This window comes from Cetorhinus maximus, unplaced genomic scaffold (genome assembly GCF_964194155.1).
Source record: "Cetorhinus maximus unplaced genomic scaffold, sCetMax3.hap1.1 HAP1_SCAFFOLD_2007, whole genome shotgun sequence".
NCBI classification, from domain to species: domain Eukaryota; kingdom Metazoa; phylum Chordata; class Chondrichthyes; order Lamniformes; family Cetorhinidae; genus Cetorhinus; species Cetorhinus maximus.
The window spans coordinates 27,625-54,262 of NW_027597947.1; the positions used below are offsets into that span (position 1 = coordinate 27,625).

The 26,638-nt window shown below is 53.5% G+C and overlaps 1 protein-coding gene across 1 annotated transcript; it reads left to right on the forward strand.

The window, feature by feature from the left end:
• Positions 1-1,266: 1,266 nt before the first annotated feature.
• Positions 1,267-23,938, forward strand: LOC144676847 (cell adhesion molecule 3-like; the record flags this gene model as incomplete). The annotated part of the gene is made up of 6 exons (XM_078537169.1): positions 1,267-1,416; positions 8,521-8,673; positions 15,316-15,453; positions 21,396-21,563; positions 23,157-23,247; positions 23,766-23,938. Coding segments are annotated over 6 exons (873 nt in total), but the record flags the coding sequence as incomplete, so codon positions are not given.
• Between the last annotated feature and the right edge of the window lie 2,700 nt (positions 23,939-26,638).

Sequence of the window (26,638 nt, forward strand, 5' to 3'; positions counted from 1 at the left end):
TCTCTCTCTATCTGTCTCTGCTTGTGCTTCTTTCTCTCTCTATCTGCCTCTGCCTGTGCCTCTCTCTCTATCTGTCTCTGCCTGTTCCTCTCTCTCTCTCTATCTACCTCTGCCTGTGCCTCTCTCTCTATCTGTCTCTGCCTGTGCCTCCCTCTCTCTCTCTCTCTCTCTCTATCTACCTCTGCCTGTGCCTCTCTCTCTATCTGTCTCTGCCTTGCCTCCCTCTCTCTCTCTCTATCTACCTCTGCCTGTGCCTCTCTCTCTATCTGTCTCTGCCTGTGCCTCTCTCTCTCTCTCTCTCTCTCTCTCTATCTGTCTCTACCTGTCCCTCTCTCTCTCTCTATCTACCTCGGCTTTTGTGTGTCTCTCTCTCTATGTGTCTCTGCCAGTCTCTCTCTCTCTCTCTCTCTCTATCTGTCTCTGCCTGTGCTTCTCTCTCTCTATCTGTCTCTGCCTGTGCCCCTCTCTATCTGTCTCTGCCTTTGCCTTTCTCTCTATCTTTCTCTGACTGTCCCTCTATCTCTCTATCTGTCTCTGCCTGTCTCTCTCTCTCTCTCTCTCTCCCTCTATCTGTCTCTGCCTGTCCCTCTCTCTCTCTCTCTATCTGTCTCTGCCTGTGCCCCTCTCTATCTGTCTCTGCCTGTGCCTGTCTCTCTCTCTCTCTCCCTCTATCTGTCTCTGCCTGTCCCTCTCTCTCTCTCTCTCTATCTGTCTCTGCCTGTGCCCCTCTCTATCTGTCTCTGCCTCTGCCTGTCTCTCTCTCTCTCTCTCTCTCCCTCTATCAGTCTCTGCCTGTCTCTCTCTCTCTCTCTCTATCTACCTCGGCTTTTGTGTGTCTCTCTCTCTATGTGTCTCTCTCTCTCTCTCTCTCTCTTCTCTCTGTCTGTGCCTGTGCCTCTCTCTCTATCTTTCTCTGCCTTTGCTTCTCTCTCTCTCTATCTGTCTCTGCCTGTGCCTCTCTCTCTCTCTATCTGTCTCTGTCTCTCTCTCTCTCACCCTCTAGCTGTCTCTGCCTGTGTCTCTCTCTCTCTCTGTCTCTGCCTGTGCTTCTCTCTCTCTCTATCTGCCTCTGCCTGTACCTCTCTCTCCCTCTATCTGTCTCTGCCTGTGCCTCTCTCCCTCTCTCTATCTCTCTCTGCCTGTGCATCTCTCTCTCTTTCTCTATCTGCCTCTGCCTGTACCCCTCTCTCTCTCTACCTGTCTCTGCCTGTACCTCTCTCTCTCTCTCTCTCTGTCTCTCACTGTGTCACGTTCTCTCTCTCCCAGATAACGAGTGGTTGTATCCAGTCACCCAGGACGAGATCGCCCACGAACATGGCTCGGTGACTCTGAAATGCACTGTCCAGGAGAATGACAACTCCTCGCTCCAGTGGTCTAACCCCGCTCAGCAAACTCTCTATTTCGATGGGAAGAAAGGTCAGCGTCCTCACTTCAGCCTCCCTCTGGACCCCGGGGCGGGGGGGTGGTGGGAGGGTGGGGGGGGGTTGTTGCTGGCTCGCGATGTGGGGGAGGGTCCGGTGTTTTGAGGGCGGGGAGGCGATGGCGGGGTGGGGAGGTGGCTGCTTGACCTTGAGAGGCCAAGAGGCATCCCAGAAATCAGCGCCGTAAGCGGGTTGATCGACCTCCTCCTCTCCGCCAGGGTAAGTGGATCTTCTCATCGCCCTTGGCCCTGACACTCACAAAACCCGCGGCACACACCCACAGGGCCCTCGCTCGCCGTCCAGTGCAAGGGACATCACCATTCGCTCCCCCTCTCTCTCTCGCAAGCGCCTTTATTGTCCTCATCCTCTCTGTGGCACTACTCGCCACACGCACATGCCAGGCGTACCTATCATCTGGCCTGGTAGGCGTCCCCCGCTCACACTCTCTCCTCCTCTATTCAAGCTGACACACAGCCAGCCGGGAGAGGTCACAGACCGGTGGAGGGAATGCCTGACACCTAGGACCTCACGGACTTTGGAAACAGAGCCAACCAGCTGTCCAGCGATGACCGGGGACCGGTCCCTGCGCCGACGGTGAGGTCGGCGCTGCTCTACCAAGTGAGGACCCGGCAACGCGACATCCACCGGACGAGCCCACGCTGTGAGCGGCGTGTCCTCTGTCACAGGCCACCGCCGCACATTAATTACCCCTCCTCGCTACCGCAGGCGCATCTGGGAAGCAGCTGAGGGAATCCACGAGATAAAAGCCAAAAAAAAAAACCGCGGATGCTGGAAATCCAAACCTAAAAATAAAAAACACCCGGAAAAACTCAGCAGGTCCGGCAGGAGAGGAACACAGTTAACGTCTCGAGTCCGAGTGACCCTTCAAACGCTTGGCGGGAACACCTTCGGTCTGTCCGCGAGCATTACCCAGACCTCCCTGTCGCTTGCCATTTTAACACTCCACCCTGCTCTCATGCCCACATGTCCGTCCTTGGCCTGCTGCATTGTTCCAGTGAAGCTCAACGCAAACTGGAGGAACAGCACCTCATCTTCCGACTAGGCACTTTACAGCCTTCCAGACTGAATATTGAGTTCAACAACTTTAGATTATGAACTCTCTCCTCCATCCCCACCCCCTTTCCGATCCCCCTTTTTTTCCCAATAATTTATATAGATTTTTCTTTTCCCACCTATTTCCATTATTTTTAAATGTATTTCCATCCATTGTTTAACTCCATCTTTTAGCCTATTTCGATCCCTTCCCCCCACCCCCACCCCCACCCCCACTAGGGCTATCTGTACCTTGCTCGTCCTGCTTTCTACCCTTAATTAACATTCCTTAGATAATATCACCACCTTCAACACCTCTTTGTCCTTTTGTCTGTGACATCTTTTGGTTATCTCCACCTATCACTGGCCCCCTATCTAGCTCTACCTGTCCCACCCCCCCTTAAACCAGTTTATATTTCACCTCTTTTCTATTTATCCTTAGTTCTGTTGAAGGGTCATACGGACTCGAAACATTAACTGTGTCCCTCCCCGCAGATGCTGTCAAACCCGCTGAGCTTTTCCAGCTGTTTTTTTTATTTTTGTGAGGGAATCCACAGCCCCAGGTCCTCGACTCAAGCCCCAAAGACACCTCCGAAGAGGAATCTGGAGTCGCCCTCCCTGAAGTGCCGCCACAGCGCTCACTCACACCCTCCGCCAGCGCAGAGGCACTGCATCCTGGGTGAGAGCCAAGCTGTAGAGTTGGCACAGGGACACGTACCGGTGAGCACATCCCACAGCGGGCCGAGGCCGGGACTTCCCAGGTCCCCGGCCCTCGGAGGAGCTGCTGGAGGCCGGGAACGTTGCTGAGTCCGAGTCAGATGATGGGCCTCTGGACTCGGACGTGTCTCAGTTAATGGAGATCGGGAACATCAGGAAGGGATGTCCGCTGCTCTCCTCAGATTGCAAGGCACGGTGGAGGTCTGTCTTCAGGCTGAGGTGATAGCGCCAGCATTGCCAACGCACCCGAGGTCAACACTGGCAGGATGGCCAATGGAGGCCTCGGTCCAGGACATCGGCCCTGCTCCGCTGCAGGAGCTGCGCTCCATCGCTGAGGCACTTACTGGGCAGCCTTCATGGTCAACGCCAGAGGGGTCCGGGGCATCTCCAGCCCACTCCAGCTGCCCCTCCCTCTCGGGGAGCCAGCCAGAGGCCCTCGGGCACCCCTAGGGGAGGAGACCATAAGACCATAAGCCATAGGAGCAGAAATTAGGCCATTCGGCCCATCGAGTCTGCTCCGCCATTCAATCATGGCTGATAAGTTTCTCAGCCCCATTCTCCCGCCTTCTCCCCGTAACCTTTGATCCCCTTACCAATCAAGAACCTATCTACCTCGGTCTTAAATACACTCAATGACCTGGCCTCCACAGCCTTCTGTGGCAATGAATTCCATAGATTCACCACTCTCTGGCTAAAGAAGTTTCTCCTCATCTCTGTTCTAAAAGGTCTTCCCTTTACTCTGAGGCTGTGCCCTCGGGTCCTAGTCTCTCCTACTCATGGAAACATCTTCCCCACGTCCACTCTATCCAGACCTTTCAGTATTCTGTAAGTTTCAATCAGATCCCCCCTCATCCTTCTAAACTCCATCGAGTATAGACTCAGAGTCCTCAAACCTTCCTCATATGTTAAGCCTTTCATTCCTGGGATCATTCTCGTGAACCTCCTCTGGACCCTCTCCAGGGCCAGCACATCCTTCCTGAGATACGGGGCCCAAAATTGCTCCCAATATTCTAAACGTGGTCTGACCAGAGCCTTATAAAGCCTCAGCAGCACATCCCTGCTTTTATATTCTAGTCCTCTCGAAATAAATGCCAACATTGCATTTGCCGTCCTAACTACCGACTCAACCTGCAAGTTAACCTTAAGAGAATCCTGGACTAGGACTCCCAAGTCCCTTTGCACTCCAGATTTCTGAATTCTCTCCCCATTTAGAAAATAGTCTATGCCTCTATTCTTCCTACCAAAGTGCATGACCTCACACTTCCCCACGTTGTATTCCATCTGCCACTTCTTTGCCAATTCTCCTAACCTGTCCAAATCCTTCTGCAGCCTCCCCACCTCCTCAATACTACCTGTCCCTCCGCCTATCTTTGTATCATCTGCAAACTTAGCCAGGATGCCCTCAGTTCCTTCACCGAGATCATTAATGACGATCAGGATGAATGAGGGAGGATCAGCAGGTCTGCACTCCAGGCACATCCATCCAGGTGACTCCGGGAGCGTCTGGCCCATCCGACTCCCCATCTCCCTCTGACCCCAGCAGCTCCAGCTCCACAGGCCGAGGAGGTGGGGGTGTGCCACTGCCACACGGCGGGACCCAAGAAGCAGGCCCCAGAGCCCTCCCGGGTCCCGGCCCTCCAGAGGACGCCCGCCGGGGTCATCACAGACAGGGAGTAGTAGTCAGCAGGCCACCTCCACCTCCGCTGTGGATGTCCGGGGATGACCAAGGCAGGGCCTAGGAAGGTCAAGAAGATGGAACTCTTTTATGACAAAACAAATAGACTAAATTAACAAAGCCAAAGGACAACAGTAAAGAGCAGCCCCCTAAAGGGAAACTGCAGAAGCAAAATGCAAAGGAAACTCACCAACATCGCATCAAAATGTGATTAAGGGGGGTCGATAAAGCACTCCAGTCCCCGCGGTGCCCACCGGTCATGGGCAGCCTCGCTGCCGCTGGTGGACACCGCGTGCCCCCCCTCTCTCCAGGGACACCCAGTGTGGTTGCACAGCCTGGGCATGTGTGTTAGTCGCTCGCGTTCCATTGGTAAAGGCGCTCCCCGAGAATGGCTCCCTTCCCGCGGTGAGCTGCATCCCCGCCCATCGGACGTGCAGCCTTGCCCCCCCCCTGCACAAAACGGAACTCCCTTGGTCCAGGGCTCCGTTCTGGCACCACCCTGTCTTTCATGGCGCACTCTGTTCCAGGACTGCAACATTGTACACGTCTCTCACCCTGTTCCAGTAGACATATCTTTCAGACTGCAGCCATTGTAATCTTAATCCACAGTCCAACAGAAAATAAAAAGGTATGTTCCTTCATGTCGCAGTCCAGGGGTCTTCCCACCCCCCTGCGCAGAGGGCAGCCTCCCGGGTGCAGCGATGGCCAGGCCTCACGCTCATCCTGCAGCCCGGTGACGCGCCCACCTCCCTGTTGACCCGTGCTTGCTGCCAGGATCTCGATCCCCCTCAGCGGCGCAGGGGCCCCGGGATGTTCTCTGTGTGCACTCAGCACCGTGACGCCAATCCTGACAGGTGTAGGTGTGGTGCTGAAGGGGACAGGCTGTCCCGGATCGCTGGGGGATAGTGCGCTGGGATATCGAGACCCGCTGCTCCCCCCCAGCCGAGACAAATATGAAAAAGCTTGATCAAACCCCCAGGTCGCCCCAACTCTACCTCACTGTTTAATTGAGATTAACAGGATACGAGCAGCAGGTCTGTAAACTTAATAGGTTAATAACTGTTTATTGTGTAAACTGTCATTAACTAGTGACAAAAGAACGAAATACGAACTGTTAAATTCTAACTCTATAACCTAAACTCTACCCCCTTCTTAAATCCCTATACACACACAAACACATGGATTTTAAGGGTGGGATAAAACAGTTCAATAGCACCAAATCCGGAGTACAGGGACAAATGGGTTGATTTTGATCGATATCTTCCAAATTCCTTTCAGTTCTTGTTGATGACATGAGCTGATCTTCCAACGCTTTCAATATTTAGTTCACTGGTTGAACACTTGCCTTCCAATGTCTCTAACAGTGATTTTCCCCTTTGCCTCTTGACAGGGGTTTTCAGAGGCAGAGCAGGTTATAGAGATATGAGGAGGAAAAGCCAGCTAGCTATCATTGTGGAATTACTGGAACCTTCCACACACAGGAGAGGGAGCTTTTAGGCCTTGATCCTTTCAGGCTAGCAGCTATTCAGCTGCACTGCCCTCACACAAAAACCTGGCCACCCGGCCAGGAGCCAGTTAAAACGTTGTTGCCAGGCAGCTCCCTTGGTCCAGTACACCGTTCTGGCACCGCCCTGTCTTTCATGACGCTCTCTGTTCCAGGACTGCAACATTGCACACGTCTATCACCCTGTTCCAGTAGACATGTCTTTCAAACTGCAACCGTTGTAATCTTAATCCACAGTCCAACAGAAAATAAAAAGGTAAGTTCCTTACGAGGTGATGACACCAGACCAAAGGATCAAGTCGTCTTAAAGTCCGTCTGGCCCGCTGTATCTCGGCACCGTCTCGATGGTATGAGCCTCTTCACAGAGCGTCTGCGCGCTGCCCTCAGCCAGACGGGGGCCAGACGTCCCCGGGCGCAGTGCGAAGGCCTCAGGATGCGTCCTCACTCCATCTTGTCACCGTCCTCCTGGGGTCTTGCAGTAATGAGGGCCTCAGGGCTACGGCTGCCTCGATCTGGCCAGAGCCACCACCCTGTGCCCTCGCCTTTCCAGGGACTCGTCACCCTGGCAGTGGATGCCCCTCACCCACCCCCCACCCCCAGCCCCTGGAGAGAGCGGACCACCACATGGGTGCCCAGGGTTTAGTGCACGGGGACAGGACCCCGTCCCACCCCCCTCACCCAGCACCCAGCACCCACTCCACATGACCGAGCTCCGGCCGCTCGGCAGCGCCCCCTGACCTCTCACCTCAGGCCCGGGCGTGCTCCTCACCTGCAGGCCAAGGCTTCGCTCGACTAGCCTGACTCCAAGCCTGTCCATTGAGCTCGTGCCAAGCGCTCTCAGATGCGCGGGGGGCGCTGGCCAGGGACGTGTTTCGCCGTCAGCCTGGGCGTTTTCCCCGCCCCCGCTCCCCCCTCACGACCCCCGCCCAAACCTCGGTCATGACCGTCCCCCCCCACCCCCACCACCACCACCACCACCAACCCCGTCGCCCTCTCCGCACCCAACCCCCACCCCCCACCAGCCACGAGGGAGCGTCTGCGGTGACCAGCCTCGGCCGGACTCCCTCCCTCCACCGCATCCTCGCCGACGGGAAAGTCAAGCCAGACGTGGAGATTTCAATCCGACGTTGGTGGTGGGAGCGAATCCGGAGCCTGCTCACAATAACGAGGGGCACATTTGTGTCAGTTAAGTCCCCGATGTTTGATGGTGGAAAATACCATCGTCACCCCACTCAATCCAACTACAAACATCCCTCCACTCAATCCAGATACAAACATCCCTCCACTCAATCCAACTACAAACATCCCTCCACTCAATCCAACTACAAACATCCCTCCACTCAATCCAACTACAAACATCCCTCCACTCAATCCAAATACAAACATCCCTCCACTCAATCCAACTACAAACATCCCTCCACTCAATCCAAATACAAACATCCCTCCCCTCAATCCAAATACAAACATCCCTCCCCTCAATCCAACTACAAACATCCCTCCACTCAATCCAACTACAAACATCCCTCCACTCAATCCAACTACAAACATCCCTCCACTCAATCCAAATACAAACATCCCTCCACTCAATCCAAATACAAACATCCCTCCACTCAATCCAAATACAAACATCCCTCCACTCAATCCAAATACAAACATCCCTCCCCTCAATCCAACTACAAACAACTTCCCTATTGAAAATTCCTGTGTGATCTTCTCCTCCACACTAGGGAACAGTGCATTCCAAATCAGAAACATTGCTCTGTTTTAACAAAACATCAGCATCCCAAAACACCCCGAACCAGTCCTTTGTTCATCTGTGTCCCCTCCAAACACAAATGCTCCTGTACATATATCTAGCAAGCCCCTTAAAACACGTCTATTAAATCAACTCTCAGCCCTCTGAGTTCACAGAGAGAAGGAACACATCGACAATCCCAATTTCCCCATCAAATGCTGTCTCACACCCCTGGAAATCCTCAAGGAGACCTGCATGTGTTACCTCCAAGGAAGTCACAACCCTCCTGGAAAGAGGGCGCCCAGAATGTGGTGGAAGATGGGACCACACACTCCGACGAGGTCTGGGATCAAAGAGGTGGGGTGAGTGAGCAGAGGGAGCGAGCGAATCACCTCTCACTCGATCTGTCTTCCAGCTCTGCGGGACAGTCGCATACAACTGGTGAACTACACGTCCAAGGAGCTGACCATCAGCATCAGCAACATGACCTTGAACGATGAAGGGATCTACACCTGCTCCATCTTCACCTTCCCAGTGCTCACAGCAACGGCGAGAGTGCAAGTCCTGGGTAAGGAGCTTTACTCTGTATCTAACCCCGTGCTGTACCTGTCCTGGGAGTGTTTGATGGGGACAGTGTAGAGGGAGATTTACTCTGTATCTAACCCCGTGCTGTACCTGTCCTGGGAGTGTTTGATGGGGACAGTGTAGTGGGAGATTTACTCTGTATCTAACCCCGTGCTGTACCTGTCCTGGGAGTGTTTGATGGGGACAGTGTAGAGGGAGATTTACTCTGTATCTAACCCCGTGCTGTACCTGTCCTGGGAGTGTTTGATGGGGACAGTGTAGAGGGTGAATTACTCTGTATCTAACCCCGTGCTGTACCTGTCCTGGGAGTGTTTGATGGGGACAATGTAGAGGGAGCTTTACTCTGTATCTAAACCCGTGCTGTACCTGTCCTAGGAGTGTTTGATGGGGACGGTGTAGAGGATGATTTACTCTGAATCTAACCACGTGCTGCACCTGTCCTGGGAGTGTTTGATGGGGACAGTGTAGAGGGAGCTTTACTCTGCATCTAACCCCGTGCTGTAGCTGTCCTGGGAGTGTTTGATGGGGACGGTGTAGAGGGAGCTTAACACTGTATCTAACCCCGTGCTGTACCTGTCCTGGGAGTGGTTGATGGGGACGGTGAAGAGGGAGCTTTACTCTGTATCTAACCCCGTGCTGTACCTGTCCTGGGAGTGTTTGATGGGGACAGTGTACATGGAGATTTACTCTGTATCTAACCCCGTGCTGTACCTGTCCTGGGAGTGTTTGATGGGGACAGTGTAGATGGAGATTTACTCTGTATCTAACCCCGTGTTGTCCCTGTTCTGGGAGTGTTTGATGGGGACAGTGTAGAGGGAGCTTTACACAGTATCTAACCCTGTGCTGTAACTGTCCCGGGAGTGTTTGATGGGGACGGTGAAGAGGGAGCTTTACTCTGTATCTAACCCCGTGCTGTACCTGTCCTGGGAGTGTTTGATGGGGACGGTGAAGAGGGAGCTTTACTCTGTATCTAACCCCGTGCTGTACCTGTCCTGGGAATGTTTGATGGGGACAGTGTAGATGGAGATTTACTCTGTATCTAACCCCGTGCTGTACCTGTCCTGGGAGTGTTTGATGGGGACAGTGTAGAGGGTGATTTACTCTGAATCTAACCACGTGCTGCACCTGTCCTGGGAGTGTTTGATGGGGACAGTGTGGAGGGAGCTTTACTCTGCATCTAACCCCGTGCTGTACCTGTCCTGGGAGTGTTTGATGGGGACAGTGTAGAGGGAGCTTTACTCTGCATCTAACCCCGTGCTGTACCTGTCCTGGGAGTGTTTGATGGGGACGGTGAAGAGGGAGCTTTACCCTGTATCTAACCCCGTGCTGTACCTGTCCTGGGAGTGTTTGATGGGGACAGTGTAGATGGAGATTTACTCTGTATCTAACCCCGTGCTGTACCTGTCCTGGGAGTGTTTGATGGGGACAGTGTAGATGGAGATTTACTCTGTATCTAACCCCGTGTTGTCCCTGTTCTGGGAGTGTTTGATGGGGACAGTGTAGAGGGAGCTTTACTCTGTATCTAACCCCGTGCTGTAACTGTCCTGGGAGTGTTTGATGCGGACAGTGTAGAGGGAGATTTACTCTGTATCTAACCCCGTGCTGTAGCTGTCCTGGGAGTGTTTGATGGGGACAGTGTAGAGGGAGAATTACTCTGTATCTAACCCTGTGCTGTACCTGTCCCGGGAGTGTTTGATGGGGACGGTGAAGAGGGAGCTTTACTCTGTATCTAACCCCGTGCTGTACCTGTCCTGGGAGTGTTTGATGGGGACAGTGTGGAGGGAGCTTTACTCTGTATCTAACCCCGTGCTGTACCTGTCCTGGGAGTGTTTGATGGGGACAGTGTAGAGGGAGCTTTACTCTGCATCTAACCCCGTGCTGTACCTGTCCTGGGAGTGTTTGATGGGGACGGTGAAGAGGGAGCTTTACCCTCTATCTAACCCGGTGCTGTACCTGTCCTGGGAATGTTTGATGGGGACAGTGTAGATGGAGATTTACTCTGTATCTAACCCCGTGCTGTACCTGTCCTGGGAGTGTTTGATGGGGACAGTGTAGATGGAGATTTACTCTGTATCTAACCCCGTGTTGTCCCTGTTCTGGGAGTGTTTGATGGGGACAGTGTAGCGGGAGCTTTACTCTGTATCTAACCCCGTGCTGTAACTGTCCTGGGAGTGTTTGATTGGGACAGTGTAGAGGGAGAATTACTCTGTATCTAACCCCGTGCTGTACCTGACTTGGGAGTGTTTGATTGGGACAGTGTAGAGGGAGCTTTACTCTGTATCTAAACCCGTGCTGTACCTGTCCTAGGAGTGTTTGATGGGGACGGTGTAGAGGGAGCTTTACACTGTATCTAACCCCGTGCTGTACCTGTCCTGGGAGTGTTTGATGGGGACGGTGAAGAGGGAGCTTTACTCTGTATCTAACCCCGTGTTGTACATGTCCTGGGAGTGTTTGATGGGGACAGTGTAGATGGAGATTTACTCTGTATCTAATCCCGTGCTGTACCTGTCCTGGGAGTGTTTGATGGGGACAGTGTAGATGGAGATTTACTCTGTATCTAACCCCGTGTTGTCCCTGTTCTGGGAGTGTTTGATGGGGACAGTGTAGAGGGAGATTTACTCTGTATCTAACCCCGTGCTGTCCCTGTCCTGGGAGTGTTTGATGGGGCAGTGTGGAGGGAGATTTACTCTGTATCTAACCCCGTACTGTACCTGTCCTGGGAGTGTTTAATGGGGACATTGTAGAGGGAGCATTACTCTGTATCTAGCCCCGTGCTGTACCTGTCCTGGCAGTGTTTGATGGGGACAGTGTAGAGGGAGATTTAGTGTGTATCTAACCCCGTGCTGTACCTGTCCTGGGAGTGTTTGATGGGGACAGTGTAGAAGGAACTTTACTCTCTACCTAACCCTGTGCTGTACCTGTCCTGGGAGTGTTTCATGCTGACAGTGTAGAGAGAGATTTAACCTATATCAAACCCCATGCTGTTCCTTTCTTGGCAGTGTTTGATGGCGACAGTGTAGAGGGAGATTTACTCCATAACTAACCCCGTGCTGTACCTGTCCTGGGAGAGTTTGATGGGGACAGTGTAGAGGGAGCTTTACTCTGTAACTAACCTCGTGCTGTCCCTGTCCGGGGACTTTTTGATGGGGACAGGGTGGAGGGAGCTTGAATCTGTATGAATCCCCTTGCTGTACCTGTCCTGGGAGTGATTGATGGGGACAGTGTAGACGGAGCTTTACTCTGTATCTAACCCCGTGCTGTACCTGCCCTGAGAGTGTTTGAAGGGGACAATATAGAGGCAGATTTACTCTGTATCTAACCCCGAGCTGTACCTGTACTGGGAGTGTTTGATGGCGACAGTTTAGAGGGACTTTTACTCTGTATCTAACCCGGTGCTGTACCTGTCCAGGGAATGTTTGATGGGGACAGTGCAATCGGAGATTTATTCTGTATCTAACCCCGTGCTGTACATGTTCATGGGGTGGTTGATGGGGACAGTGTAGAGGGAGCTTTACTCTGTATCTAACCCCGTGCTGTACCTGTCCTGGGAGTGTTTGATGGGGACAGTGTAGAGGGACATTTACTCTGTATCTAACCCTATGCTGTATCTGTCCTGGGAGTGTCTGATGGGGACAGTGTAGAGGGAGATTTACTCTATATCTAACCCTGTGCAGTATCTGTCCTGGGAGCGATGGATGGGAACAGTGTAGAGGGAGATTTACTCTGTATCTAGCCCCGTGCTTTACCTGTCCTGGGAGTGTTTGATTGGGACAGTGTGGAGGGAGATTTACTCTGTATCTAAGCCCGTGCTGTACGTGTCCTTGGAGTGTTTGATGGGGAATGTGTAGAGGGAGATTTACTCTGTATCTAACAACGTGCTGTACCTGTCCTGGGAGTGTTTGATTGGGACAGTGTGGAGGGAGATTTACTCTGTATCTAACCTCGTGCTTTCCCTGTCCTGGGGGTGTTTGATGTGGAGTGTGTGGAGGGAGATTTAATCTGTATCTAAGCCCGTGCTGTACATGTCCTTGGAGTGTTTGATGGTGACAGTGTAGAGGGAGCTTTACTCTGTATCTAACCCCGTGCTGTACATGTCCTGGGAGTGTTTGATGCGGACAGTGTAGAGGGAGATTTACTCTGCATCTAACCCCGTGCCGTACCTGTCCTGGGAGTGTTTGATGGGGACAGTGTAGAGGGAGATTTACTCCGTATCTAACCCCGTGCTGAACCTGTCCTGGCAGTTTTTGATGGGGACAGTGTTGAGGGAGATTAACTCTGTATCTAACACCATGTTCTACCTGTCCTGGGAGTGTTTGATGGGAACAGTGTAGAAGGAGATTTGCTCTGTATCTAACCCCGTGTTGCACCTCTTCTGGGAATGTTTCATGAGGATAGTGTAGTGGCAGATTTACTCTGTATCTAACCCCGTGCTGTTCCTGTCCTTGGTGTGTTTGATGGGGACAGTGTAGAGGGAGATTTATTCTGTATCCTACCCCGAGCTGAACCTGTCCTGGGGTTGTTTGATGGGGAGGGACAGTGTAGAGGGTGATTTACTCAGTATCTAAACCTGTGCTGTACCTGCCCTGGGAGTGTTTGTTGAGGACAGTGCAGAGTATAATTTACTCTGTATCTAAGCCCATGCTGTACCTGTCCAGGGAGTGTATGATGGGGACAATGTAATCGGAGATTTATTCTGTATCTGACCCTGTGCTGTACATGTTCATGGGTTGGTTGATGGGGACAGTGTAAAGGGAGATTTACTCAGTATCTAACCCCACGCTGCACCTGTCCTGGGAGTGTCTGAAGGGGACAGTGTGGAGGGAGATTTACTCTGTATCTAACCCCGTGCTGTACCTGCCCTGGGAGTATTCGATGGGGAAAGTGCAGTTTGAGATTTACTCTGTATCTAACCCCGTATTCTAACTGTCCTGGGATTGTTTGATGGGGACAGTGTAGAGGGAGATTTACTCTGATTCTAACCCCGTGCTGTACCTGTCCTGGGAGTGTTTGATGGGGACAGTGTAGAGGGAGATTTACTCTGATTCTAACCCCGTGCTGTACCTGTCCTGGGAGTGTTTGATGGGGACAGTATCGAGGGAGCTTTACTCTGTATCTAACCCCGTGCTGTACCTGTCCTGGGAGTGTTTGATGGGGTCGGTGTAGAGGGAGCTTTACTCTGTATCTAACCCTGTGCTGTACCTGTCCTGGGAGTGTTTGATGGGGACAGTGTAGAGGGAGATTTACTCTGTATCCAACCCCGTGCTGTACCTGTCCTGGGAGTGTTTGATGGGGACAGTGTAGAGGGAGATTTACCCTGTATCTAACCCTGTGCTGTACCTGTCCTGGGAGTGTTTGATGGGGACAGTGTAGAGGGAGATTTACTCTGTATCTAACCCCGTGCTGTACCTGTCCTGGGAGTGTTTGATGGGGACAGTGTAGAGGGAGATTTACTCTGTATCTAACCCCATGCTGTACCTGTCCTGGCAGTGTTTGATGGGGACAGTGTAATCGTAGATTTACTCTGTATCTAACCCCGTGCTGTACCTGTCCTCGGTGTGTTTGATGGGGACAGTGTAGAGGGAGATTTACTCTGTAACTAACCTCGTGCTGTACCTGTCCTGGGAGTCTTTGAATCGGACAGTGTAGAGGGAGATTGACTCTTTATCTAACCCTGTGCTGTACCTGTCCTGGGATTGTTTGATGGGGACAGTGTAATCGGAAATTTATTCTGTATCTGACCCTGTGCTGTACATGTTCATGGGTTGTTTGATGGGGACAGTGTTGAGGGAGATTTACTCAGTATCTAACCCCGTGCTGTTCCTGACCTGGGAGTGTTTGATGGGGACAGTGTAGAGGGAGATTTTCTCTGTTTATCTCCCCGTGCTGTACCTGTCCTGGGAGTGTCTGATGGGGACAGTATAGAGGGAGATTTACTCTGTATCTAACCCCGTGCTGTACCTGTCCAGGGAGTGTTTGATGGGGACAGTGTAGAGGGAGATTTACTCTGTACCTAACCCCGTGCTGTACCTGTCCAGGGAATGTTTGATAGGGACAGTGTAATCGTAGATTAATTCTGTATCTAACCCCGTGCTGTACCTGTCCTGGGAGTGTTTGATGGGGACAGTGTAATCGGAGATTTATTCTGTATCTGACCCTGTGCTGTACATGTTCATGGGTTGGTTGATGGGGACAGTGTAGAGCGATATTTACTCTGTATTTAATCCCATACTCTAACTGTCCTGGGATTGTTTAATGGGGACAGTGTAGAGGGAGATTGACTCTTTATCTAATCCCGTGCTGTACCTGTCCTGGGAGTATTTGATGGGGAAAGTGCAGTTTGAGATTTACTCTGCATTTAACACCGTCCTGTACCTGTCCTGGGAGTGTTTGATGGGGACAGTGTAGAGGGAGATTTACTCTTTATCTAACCCCGTGCTGTAACTGTCCTGGGAGTTTTTCATGGGGACAGTGTAGGGGGAGATTTACTCTGTACCTAACCTCGTGCTGTACCTGTCCTGGGGGTGTTTGATGGGGACAGTGTAGAGGGAGATTTACTCTATATCTAACCCTGTGCTGTACCTGTTGTGCCATATTCGACATGATGGCGTTTTTCTCTCTGCTCTAGGTGTTCCCAAGAAGCCCCAAATCACAGGGTATCGAGGGGCAGTTCCAGAAGGCAGCATTATCACCCTGACCTGTAACACCACTGGCAGTAAACCTGCTGCCTCTATCCACTGGTTCAAAGGGACTGAGGAGCTGACAGGTATGTCTCAGGCTGAGAGAGTGAAGACTTTCAGTCTCTCACACAAACTCTCACACTCATGCCTGCACCATCAAATACACAAACACACCCACACCCTCTCACCCACTGCAACACCGTGTACACACACATACACAATCGCACCCACACCCTCTCACCCACTGCAACACCGTGTACACACACATACACAATCGCACCCACACCCTCTCACCCACTGCAACACCGTGTACACACACATACACAATCGCACCCACACCCTCTCACCCACTGCAACACCGTGTACACACACATACACAAACACACCCACATCCTCTCACCCACTGCAACACCGTGTACACACACACACACAAACACACCCACACCCTCTCACCCACTGCAACACCGTGTACACACACATACACAAACACACCCACACACTCTGACCCACTGCAACACCGTGTACACACACATACACAATCGCACCCACACCCTCTCACCCACTGCAACACCGTGTACACACACATACACAAACACACCCACACCCTCTCACCCACTGCAACACCGTGTACACACACATACACAAACACACCCACACCCTCTCACCCACTGCAACACCGTGTACACACACATACACAATCGCACCCACACCCTCTCACCCACTGCAACACCGTGTACACACACATACACAAACACACCCACACCCTCTCACCCACTGCAACACCGTGTACACACACATACACAAACACACCCACACCCTCTCACCCACTGCAACACCGTGTACACACACATACACAAACACACCCACACCCTCTCTCTCTCTCTCTCTCTCTGTCTCTCGCACAGAAACTCTGAATCACACACTCTCACCCCCTTGGACTCACTCATCTACAATCTTTCACACTCCCTCTCACACACTCTCTCACACTCTCCCACACTCCTTCATACCCTCCCTCGCTCTCTCTCACACTCACTCTCTCACATAGTCTCTCACATGCTATTCTCTTCTACTCATTCTCTCATACTCACTCACCCTCGCTCACTCTCTCTCACACTCTCTCTCACTCTCTCACCATCGCTCACCCCCTGTCACACCCACTCACACACTCTCACACACACTCGCTGTCTCTCTGTCACTCTCTGACACTCTGTCACTCTCACACACTCCCGCGCACTCTCACGCACTCACACCCTCACACACTTACACACACTCACAATCTCCCGCATTCTCACACACACTCTCACACTCTGACAGACTCGCTCTCCCTCTGTCATTCACTCTCTCTCTCTCACTCTCTCTCCCACTCTCTCACGCACACTCACTCTCTCCGACACATTCTCTCACATTCTCTCACTCTCTCTCGCAGTCTCTTTCACCCTCCCTCACACTCACTAACACTCGCTCACCCTCTCTCACACTCTCCCACACCCACTCCCACACTCTCTCTCTCACTCTCTCACACACCCTCTCACTCTCTCTCACACACTCACACTCTCTCACAGACTCAATCTCTCTCTGTTACTCCCTGTCACTGTCTGTCATCTCTCTTGCACTCACACACTCTCTCTCACTCTGTCTCTCTCTCACTCACACTCACACACTCTCTCTCACTCTGTCTCTCTCACACTCACACCCACACGCTCTCTCTCACTCTGTCTCTCTCACACTCACACTCACACACTCTCTCTCACTCTGTCTCTCTCACACTCTCACACACTCACTCTCTTGGACACATTCTCTCACCCTCGCTCACCCTCGCTCACACTCACACTCGCTCACACTCTCATACTCTCACACACTCTCTCACACTCACTCGTTTTCCCTCTCTCACACTCCCTCCCACATTCTCACACTCTCCCACACTCACCCTCGCTCTCACCCTCGCTCACCCTCTTACACTCTCTCACACTCTCACCCTTGCTCACCCTCTCTCACCCTCTCACCCTCACTCTCTCTCACACTCTCACACACTCTCACGCACTCTCCCACACTCTCGCACTCTCACACCCTCGCTCACCCTCACCCACCCTAACTCACTCTCTCCCACGCTGTCTCCCACTCTCTCTCCCACTCTCTCTCCCACACTCTCTCCCACTCTCTCCCACACTCTCCCATTCTCTCCCACACTCTCCCACTCTCTGCCACACTCTCCCATTCTCTCCCACACTCTCCCATTCTCTCCCATTCTCTCCCATTTTCTCCCACACTCTCCCACTCTCTGCCACACTCTCCCATTCTCTCCCACACTCTCCCACACTCTCCCACACTCTCCCACTCTCTCCAACTCTCTCCAACTCTCTCCAACTCTCTCCCACTCTCTCCCACTCTCTCCAACTCTCTCCAACTCTCTCTCACACTCTCCCATTCTCTCCCACACTCTCCCATTCTCTCCCACACTCTCCCACACTTCCACACTCTCCCACACTCTCCCACTCTCTCCAACTCTTTCCAACTCTCTCCCACACTCTCCCACACTCCCACACTCTCCCACACTCTCCCACTCTCTCCAACTCTCTCCAACTCTCTCCCACACTCTCCCACACTCTCCCACACTCTCCCACTCTCTCCAACTCTCTCCCACACTCTCCCACTCTCTCCCACACTCTCCCACACTCTCCCACTCTCTCCCACTCTCTCCAACTCTCTCCCACACTCTCCCACACTCTCCCACACTCTCCCACACTCTCCCACACTCTCCCACACTCCCACACTCTCCCACACTCTCCCACTCTCTCCAACTCTCTCCAACTCTCTCCCACACTCTCCCACACTCTCCCACACTCTCCCACACTCTCCCACTCTCTCCAACTCTCTCCCACACTCTCCCATTCTCTCCCACACTCTCCCACACTCTCCCACTCTCTCCCACTCTCTCCAACTCTCTCCAACTCTCTCCCACACTCTCCCACTCTCTCCCACACTCTCCCACTCTCTGCCACTCTCTCCCACACTCTCCCATTCTCTCCCACACTCTCCCGCTCTCTCCCACGCTCTCTCCCACTCGCTCCCACACTCTCTCACAGACTCGCTCGCGCTCTCACCCGCTCTCACCCTCTCCCACACTCTCCCACACTCTCACTCACTGCTCAACCTCTCCCACACTCGCTCACCCTCTCACACACTCCCTCACACTCTCCCACACTCTCTCACAGACTCGCTCGCTCTCTCGCACCCTCTCGCACCCTCTCGCACACACTCGCACACTCTCACACCCTCTCGCACACACTCGCACACTTTCACACCCTCTCGCACACTCTCTCGCACTCTCTCACAGACTCATTCTCCCTCCGTCACACTCCATCTCTCTCTCAGCCACTCACTCACACCCTCACGCACTCTCTCACCCATGTACCCACGCTCTCAGATTTACACACTCAAACTCGCTACCATACTGCCATTCTCAAGTTCTCATACACTCACAAACTCAGTAACACACTCCGGCACAAGTTTAGTGCTCAGAGTGATGCGGGTGAGATGGGATCAAGGGATCAGGGAGAAGGTGGGCGGGTGGGATCGAGGGATCAGGGAGAAGGTGGGCGGGTGGGATCGAGGGATCAGGGAGAAGGTGGGCGGGTGGGATCGAGGGATCAGGGAGAAGGTGGGCGTGTGGGATCGAGGGATCGGGGAGAAGGTGGGCGGGTGGGATTGAGTGATCGGGGAGAAGGTGGGCGGGTGGGATCGAGGGATCTGGGAGATGGTGGGCGGGTGGGATCGAGGGATCGGGGAGAAGGTGGGATCGAGGGATCGGGGAGAAGGCGGGCGGGTGGGATCGAGGGATCGGGGAGAAGGTGGGCGGGTGGGATTGAGGGATCGGGGAGAAGGTGGGCGGGTGGGATCGAGGGATCTGGGAGATGGTGGGCGGGTGGGATCGATGGATCGGAGAGAAGGTGGGCGGGTGGGATTGAGGGATCTGGGAGATGGTGGGCGGGTGGGATCGATGGATCGGAGAGAAGGTGGGCGGGTGGGATTGAGGGATCGGGGATAAGGTGGGCGGGTGGGATCGAGGGATCGGGGAGAAGGTGGGATCGAGGGATCGGGGAGAAGGCGGGCGGGTGGGATCGAGGGATCGGGGAGAAGGTGGGCGGGTGGGATCGAGGGATCGGGGAGAAGGTGGGCGGGTGGGATCGAGGGATCGGGGAGAAGGTGGGTGGGTGGGATCGAGGGATCGGGGAGAAGGTGGGATCGAGGGATCGGGGAGAAGGTGGGTGGGTGGGATCGAGGGATTGGGGAGAAGGTGGGTGGGTGGGATCGAGGGATCGGGGAGAAGGTGGGCGGGTGGGATCGAGGGATCGGGGAGAAGGTGGGCGGGTGGGATCGGGGAGAAGGTGGGCGGGTGGGATCGGGGAGATTGTGGGCGGGTGGGATCGGGGAGAAGGTGGGCGGGTGGGATCGGGCAGAAGGTGGGCGGGTGGGATCGGGGAGATTGTGGGCGGGTGGGATCGGGGAGAAGGTGGGCGGGTGGGATCGGGGAGAAGGTGGGCGGGTGGGATCGGGGGATCGGGGAGAAGGTGGGTGGGTGGGTTCGGGGAGAAGGTGGGCGGGGGGGATCGGGGTTTAGTAATAGATGGTTCAGTGGGTCGTGTCTCTGTTATTCTTTCTCTGAAACTCTCCTGCAACATTTTCTCTCCCCTGTCTTTCACACTCTTTCTGCCCCTCTTCCCACACCCCCTGTCTCTCTCTATATCTCTACCTAAAACCCGCTCCATTCTTCACAATCTCATGTCTCTCTCTTTGTCTGCCTCTCCTCTCTGTCTTTCCCACTCTGTCTCCATCTGTCCGTCTCCCTCTCCCCCTCTCTGTCTCTCTCTGTCTCTCCCTGTATCTCTCCATCTTCCTTTCTCCATTTCTCTCTCTCTGTTCTTTTCTCTCTTTCTCCATTTCTCTCTCTCCATCTCTCTTTCTGTCTCTCTCTCTCTGTGTCTTTCTCCCTCTCTCTCTCTTTCTCTTTCTTTTTGTGTCTTTCTGTCTGTGTCTCCCTCTCTGTCTGTGCCTCTCTCTCCATCTGTGTCTCTCTCACTGTCTCTCTCTCTTTCTCTGCTTCTCTCTCTCTATCTTCATCTCTCTCTCTCTATCTGTCTCTGTCTCTCCCTCTCGCTGTCTCTCCCCCTGTCGCTTTGTCTCGCTGTCTCACTCTCTCTCTCCCTCTGTCTCTTTCTCTCTCTCTCTGTCCGTCTCTCCCTCTCTCTGACTCTTTCACTCTTTCGCTCTCTCTCTCTTTCTGTCTCTCTCTATCCCTTTCTGAGTCTCCCTCTCTGTCTGTGCCTCTGTCTTTGTCTGTGTGTCTCTCTCTGTCTCTCTTGTTCTCTGTCTCTCTCGCTCTCTGTCTCTCTCTCTCTTGCACTCTGTCTCTCTCTCGCTGTCTCTCTCTCTCTCTCTGTCTCTCTCTCGCTCTCTCTCTCTGTCCCTGTTGCTCTCTCTCATTCTCTGTTTCTCTCTCGCTCTCTCTCTGTCTCTCTTGCTCTCTACCTCTCTCTCTCTGTCTCTCTTGCTCTCTGTCTCTCCCTCTCACTTTCTCTCTCTGTCTCTCTTGCTCTCTGTCTCTCCCTCTCACTTTCTCTCTCTGTCTCTCTTGCTCTCTGTCTCTCCCTCTCACTCTATCTCTCTTGCTCTCTCTCTCTCTCACTCTCTGTCTCTCCCTCTCACTCTGTCTCTCTTGCTCTCTCTCTCTCACTCTCTGTCTCTCACTCCCTCTCTGTCTCTCTCTCTCTCTCTCACTCTCTGTCTCTCACTCTCTCTCTGTCTCTCTTGCTCTCGCTCTCTCTCTCTCACTCACTCTGTTTCTCTGTCGCTCACTCTCTCTGTGCCTCTTGCTCTCTATCTCTCTCGCTATCTGTTTCGCTCTCTCTGTCTCTCTCTTGCTCTCTCTCTGTCTCTCTTGCTCTCTCTCTCTCTCTCCCTGTTTCTCCCTGCCTGGATCCCTCTCTATCTCTCACACACCCTGGGCTCTATGTGCCTTGCCTCGCCGAAGGTCATGTAACTCACCGTGAGGATTCAGAAGCCCGAACTTATGCAGTGAGCAGCCAGGTCAATATAACAGTCACAAAGGAGGACAATGGCATTGACATCGTCTGCAGTGTGGACCATGAAACCCTGGACTTGAATGCTTACAGGACACCACAGAGGATTGAAGTATACTGTGAGTATTGGGAAGCAGAGCTCCTGGTCACTGAATATTCGCACTAGATCCATAACCACAGGGAGGAGATGGAAAAATTCTCCCACTGTCCACAATCACAATCGACCCAATCCCCTTCCCATTCACTCCCACTGTCCACAATCCCAATCGACCCAATCCCCTTCCCATTCACTCCCACTGTCCACAATCCCAATGGACCCAAACCCCTTCCCATTCACTCCCACTGTCCACAATCCCAATGGACCCAATCCCCTTCCCATTCACTCCCACTGTCCACAATCCCAATGGACCCAAACCCCTTCCCATTCACTCCCACTGTCCACAATCCCAATGGACCCAAACCCCTTCCCATTCACTCCCACTGTCCACAATCCCAATGGACCCAAACCCCTTCCCATTCACTCCCACTGTCCACAATCCCAATGGACCCAAACCCCTTCCCATTCACTCCCACTGTCCACAATCCCAATGGACCCAAACCCCTTCCCATTCTCTCCCACTGTCCACAATCCCAATGGAACCAAACTCCTAACCATTCACTCCCACTGTCCACAATCTCAATGGATCCAAATCCCTTCCCATTCACTCCCTCTGTCCACAATCTCAATGGACGCAAACCCCTTCCCATTCACTCCCAATGTCCACAATCCCAATGGACCCAAACCCCTTCCCATTCACTCCCACTATCCACAATCCCAATGGACCCAAACCCCTTCCCATTCACTCCCACTGTCCACAATCCCAATGGATCCAAACCCCTTCCCATTCACTCCCACTGTCCACAATCCCAATGGACCCAAACCCCTTCCAACTCACTCCCAATGTCCACAATCCCAATGGACCCAAACCCCTTCCCATTCACTCCCACTGTCCACAATCCCAATGGACCCAAATCCCTTCCAACTCACTCCCAATGTCCACAATCCCAATGGACCCAAACCTCTTCCAACTCACTCCCAATGTCCACAATCCCAATGGACCCAAACCCCTTCCAACTCACTCCCAATTTCCACAATCCCAATGGACCCAATCCCCTTCCCATTCACTCCCACTGTCCACAATCCCAATGGACCCAAACCCCTTCCAACTCACTCCCAATGTCCACAATCCCAATGGACCCAAACCCCTTCCAACTCACTCCCAATTTCCACAATCCCAATGGACCCAATCCCCTTCCCATTCACTCCCACTGTCCACAATCCCAATGGACCCAAACCCCTTCCAACTCACTCCCAATGTCCACAATCCCAATGAACCCAAACCCCTTCCCATTCACTCCCACTGTCCACAATCCCAATGAACCCAAACCCCTTCCCATTCACTCCCACCACAATCCCGATGTCCACTGCCAGGAGTCTGGGCACACGGGTACGCCAGGAATTCGTGGCAGCAGCAGATACATTGACATCTGGACGTGCACCAGCCAAACACGGCTCCCCGAAGCATTCTTACTGCTCGGGGTGAAAGTGCGCAGGGAGCCGATTGGTGCCCATTAGCTCGAAACCGCTCATCTCATTGGGATCCTGCTGTGCGCCTGCCAACTGCCACCCCCTCCGAATGTACCACCCAACTCTGTTCTACTCTCGTCCGCAGACACGCCCTACATCGAGATACGCGCCTCCAAAGCTGTCCCAGAAGAAGGTGAGGAGTTTAGCCTCCGCTGCATCGGGAGAGGGAACCCAGAGTGAGTACTCCAGTGTAGAGGGAGATTTACTCTGTATCTAACCCCGTGCTGTATCTGTCCTGGGAGTGTTTGATGGGGACAGTGTAGAGGGAGATTTACTCTGTATCTAACCCCGTGCTGTACCTGTCCTGGGAGTGTTTGATGGGGACAGTGTAGAGGGAGCTTTACTCTGTATCTAACCCCGTGCTGTACCTGTCCTGGGAGTGATTGATGGGGACAGTGTAGAGGGAGATTTACTCTGTATCTAACCACGTGCTGTACCTGTCCTGGGAGTGTTTGATGGGGACAGTGTAGAGGGGGATTTACTCTGTATCTAACCCCGTGCTGTACCTGTCCTGGGAGTGTTTGATGGGGACAGTGTAGAGGGGGATTTACTCTGTATCTAACCCCGTGCTGTACCTGTCCTGGGAGTGTTTGATGGGGACTGTGTCGAGGGGGATTTACTCTCTATCTAACCTTTAGTTGGATGAGGATTGTGTGCAGTGAGCTGACCTTGCCCTTGTTCCCTGCCTCTCCAGACCCAGCGTGTTCTCCTGGATGAAGTTCAATGGGGATCTGTCAGAGCGAGCGATTCCCCGGAGCGAGAACCTGACCTTCAGCTTCTTGAATAAGAGTGACGATGGGGTGTATCGCTGCACTGCCTCCAACATCATCGGGACCGCCTACCGCAATTACTCGCTGACTGTACATGGTGAGCGCTGCAGTCTGCTGGGGACGGCAGGGCAGAGGGGGCTGCTCGGGCGGAGGTGGGTGGTCCAGAGTGCTGGGAGGTCAGTGCCATGTGGTCTCCCACCCAGATTCACCCCTCCCCGGGCATTCGGCTTCCACACGTTGGATTCCCACTCTTTAGGGGGAGGGGTGAGGAGTCCCACTGTTATGGGGAGGGGGTGAGGAGTCCCACTGTTTTGGGGAGGGGGTGAGGAGTCCCACTCTTTAGGGGGAGGAGTGAGGAGTCCCACTCTTTAGGGGGAGGGGTGAGGAGTCCCACTGTTTTGGGGGAGGAGTGAGGAGTCCCACTCTTTAGGGGAAGGGGTGAGGAGTCCCACTGTTTTGGGGAGGGGGTGAGGAGTCCCACTCTTTAGGGGAAGGGGTGAGGAGTCCCACTGTTTTGGGGAGGGGGTGAGGAGTCCCACTCTTTAGGGGGAGGGGTGAGGAGTCCCACTGTTTTGGGGAGGGGGTGAGGAGTCCCACTCTTTAGGGGGAGGGGTGAGGAGTCCCACTGTTTTGGGGAGGGGGTGAGGAGTCCCACTCTTTAGGGGGAGGGGTGAGGAGTCCCACTGTTTTGGGGGAGGAGTGAGGAGTCCCATTCTTTAGGGGGGAGGGGTGAGGAGTCCCACTCTTTAGGAAGGGGGGGGTGAGGAGTTCCACTCTTTAGGGGGAGGGGTGAGGAGTCCCACTGTTTTGGGGGAGGGGTGAGGAGTTCCACTCTTTAGGGGGAGGGGTGAGGAGTCCCACTGTTTTGGGGGAGGGGGTGAGGAGTCCCACTGTTTTGGGAAGGGGGTGAGGAGTCCCACTGTTTTGGGAAGGGGGTGAGGAGTCCCACTCTTTAGGGGGAGGAGTGAGGAGTCCCACTGTTTTGGGAAGGGGGTGAGGAGTCCCACTCTTTAGGGGGAGGAGTGAGGAGTCCCACTCTTTAGGGGGAGGGGGTGAGGAGTCCCACTCTTTAGGGGGGAGGGGGTGAGGAGTTCCACTCTTTAGGGGGAGGGGGTGAGGAGTCCCACTGTTTTGGGAAGGGGGTGAGGAGTCCCACTCTTTAGGGGGAGGGGGTGAGGAGTCCCACTCTTTAGGGGGGAGGGGTGAGGAGTCCCACTCTTTAGGGGGGGGGATGAGGAGTCCCACTCTTTAGGGGGGTGGGGGTGAGGAGTCCCACTCTTTAGGGAGAGGGGGTGAGGAGTCCCACTCTTTAGGGGGGGGGATGAGGAGTCCCACTCTTTAGGGGGGTGGGGGTGAGGAGTCCCACTCTTTAGGGGGAGGGGGTGAGGAGTCCCACTGTTTTGGGGAGGGGGTGAGGAGTCCCACTCTTTAGGGGGAGGGGTGAGGAGTCCCACTGTTTTGGGGGAGGGGGTGAGGAGTCCCACTCTTTAGGGGGAGGGGTGAGGAGTCCCACTGTTTTGGGGGAGGGGGTGAGGAGTCCCACTGTTTTGGGAAGCGGGTGAGGAGTCCCACTCTTTAGGGGGAGGAGTGAGGAGTCCCATTCTTTAGGTGAGGGGGTGAGGATTCCCACTCTTTTGGGGGAGGGGGTGAGGAGTCCCATTCTTTAGGTGAGGGGGTGAGGATTCCCACTCTTTAGGGGGAGGGGGTGAGGAGTCCCACTCTTTTGGGGGGAGGGGTGAGGATTCCCACTCTTTAGGGGGGAGGGGTGAGGAGTCCCACTCTTTAGGGGGGAGGGGTGAGGAGTCCCACTCTTTAGGGGGAGGGGTGAGGAGTCCCACTATTTGGTGTTTAGATTTATCCCTGTCTCTCCGCCTATTTTCTTCACCTCTTCTGTAATATCTTATTCCTTCACTTCATCCAATTTCTCTTCCAACCAGCTCTCCACTTCTTTCTGCTTCTTCCTCATTCCCTCTGTCTCTTCCTCCAGGCGTTTTACAGTCTTCCATCTCTCAATCCCCTCTTCCTTCTCTCCTCTTCATTCACCCTCGTCTTCCTGTTCTCTCTCTCTCTCACAGCGCGCTCTCCTCTTCCTCTTCTCCCCACTTGTCTCTCATCCCTCACAATCCCTTTCTCTCTCTCCCTTTCCTTGTTCTCTGTCATTCTCTTCCCTCCCTTCCTCAATTCCCTCTTCTCTCCCTCTCTCTTTCTCTCTCTTCTCCTGCTCTCTCAACCCTCTCTCTCCTCTCCCCTCCCTCCCCTCATTCTCTCTCGCCACTTCTGTCCCTCGATCCCGTCTCCTCTCTCTCCTCCTTGTGTTTTCTCTCTCCCCCTCTCTCATTTCTCATTTTCTCTCTCCCTGTTTCTGTCTCTCTGCTGTCAATCATCCTCTCTTTCTCTCTCTCTCTTTTTCTCTCTCTGCCTCTCTCTCTCCCTCTCTCTGTCTCTCTCTCTCTTTTTGTCTCTCTTTCTCTGTCTCTCTCTCCCTCCCTCTGTATCTCTCTCTCCCTCCCTCTGTCTCTCTCTCTCTTTCTGTCTCTCTTTCTCTGTCTCTCTCTCTGTATCTCTCTCTCCCTCTCTCTGCCTCTCTCTCTATGCATTTCTCTCTGTGTCTCTCTCTCTGTCTCCCTCTCTCTGCCTCTCTCTCTCTCTTTCTCTGTCTCTCTCTGCCTCTCTCTCTCCCTCTCTCTCTCTCTCTCTCTTTTTGTCTCTCTTTCTCTGTCTCTGTCTCTCTGTCTCTCTCTGTCTCTCTCTCTATGCATTTCTCTCTCTGTCTCTCTCTGTCTCCCTCTCTCTGCTC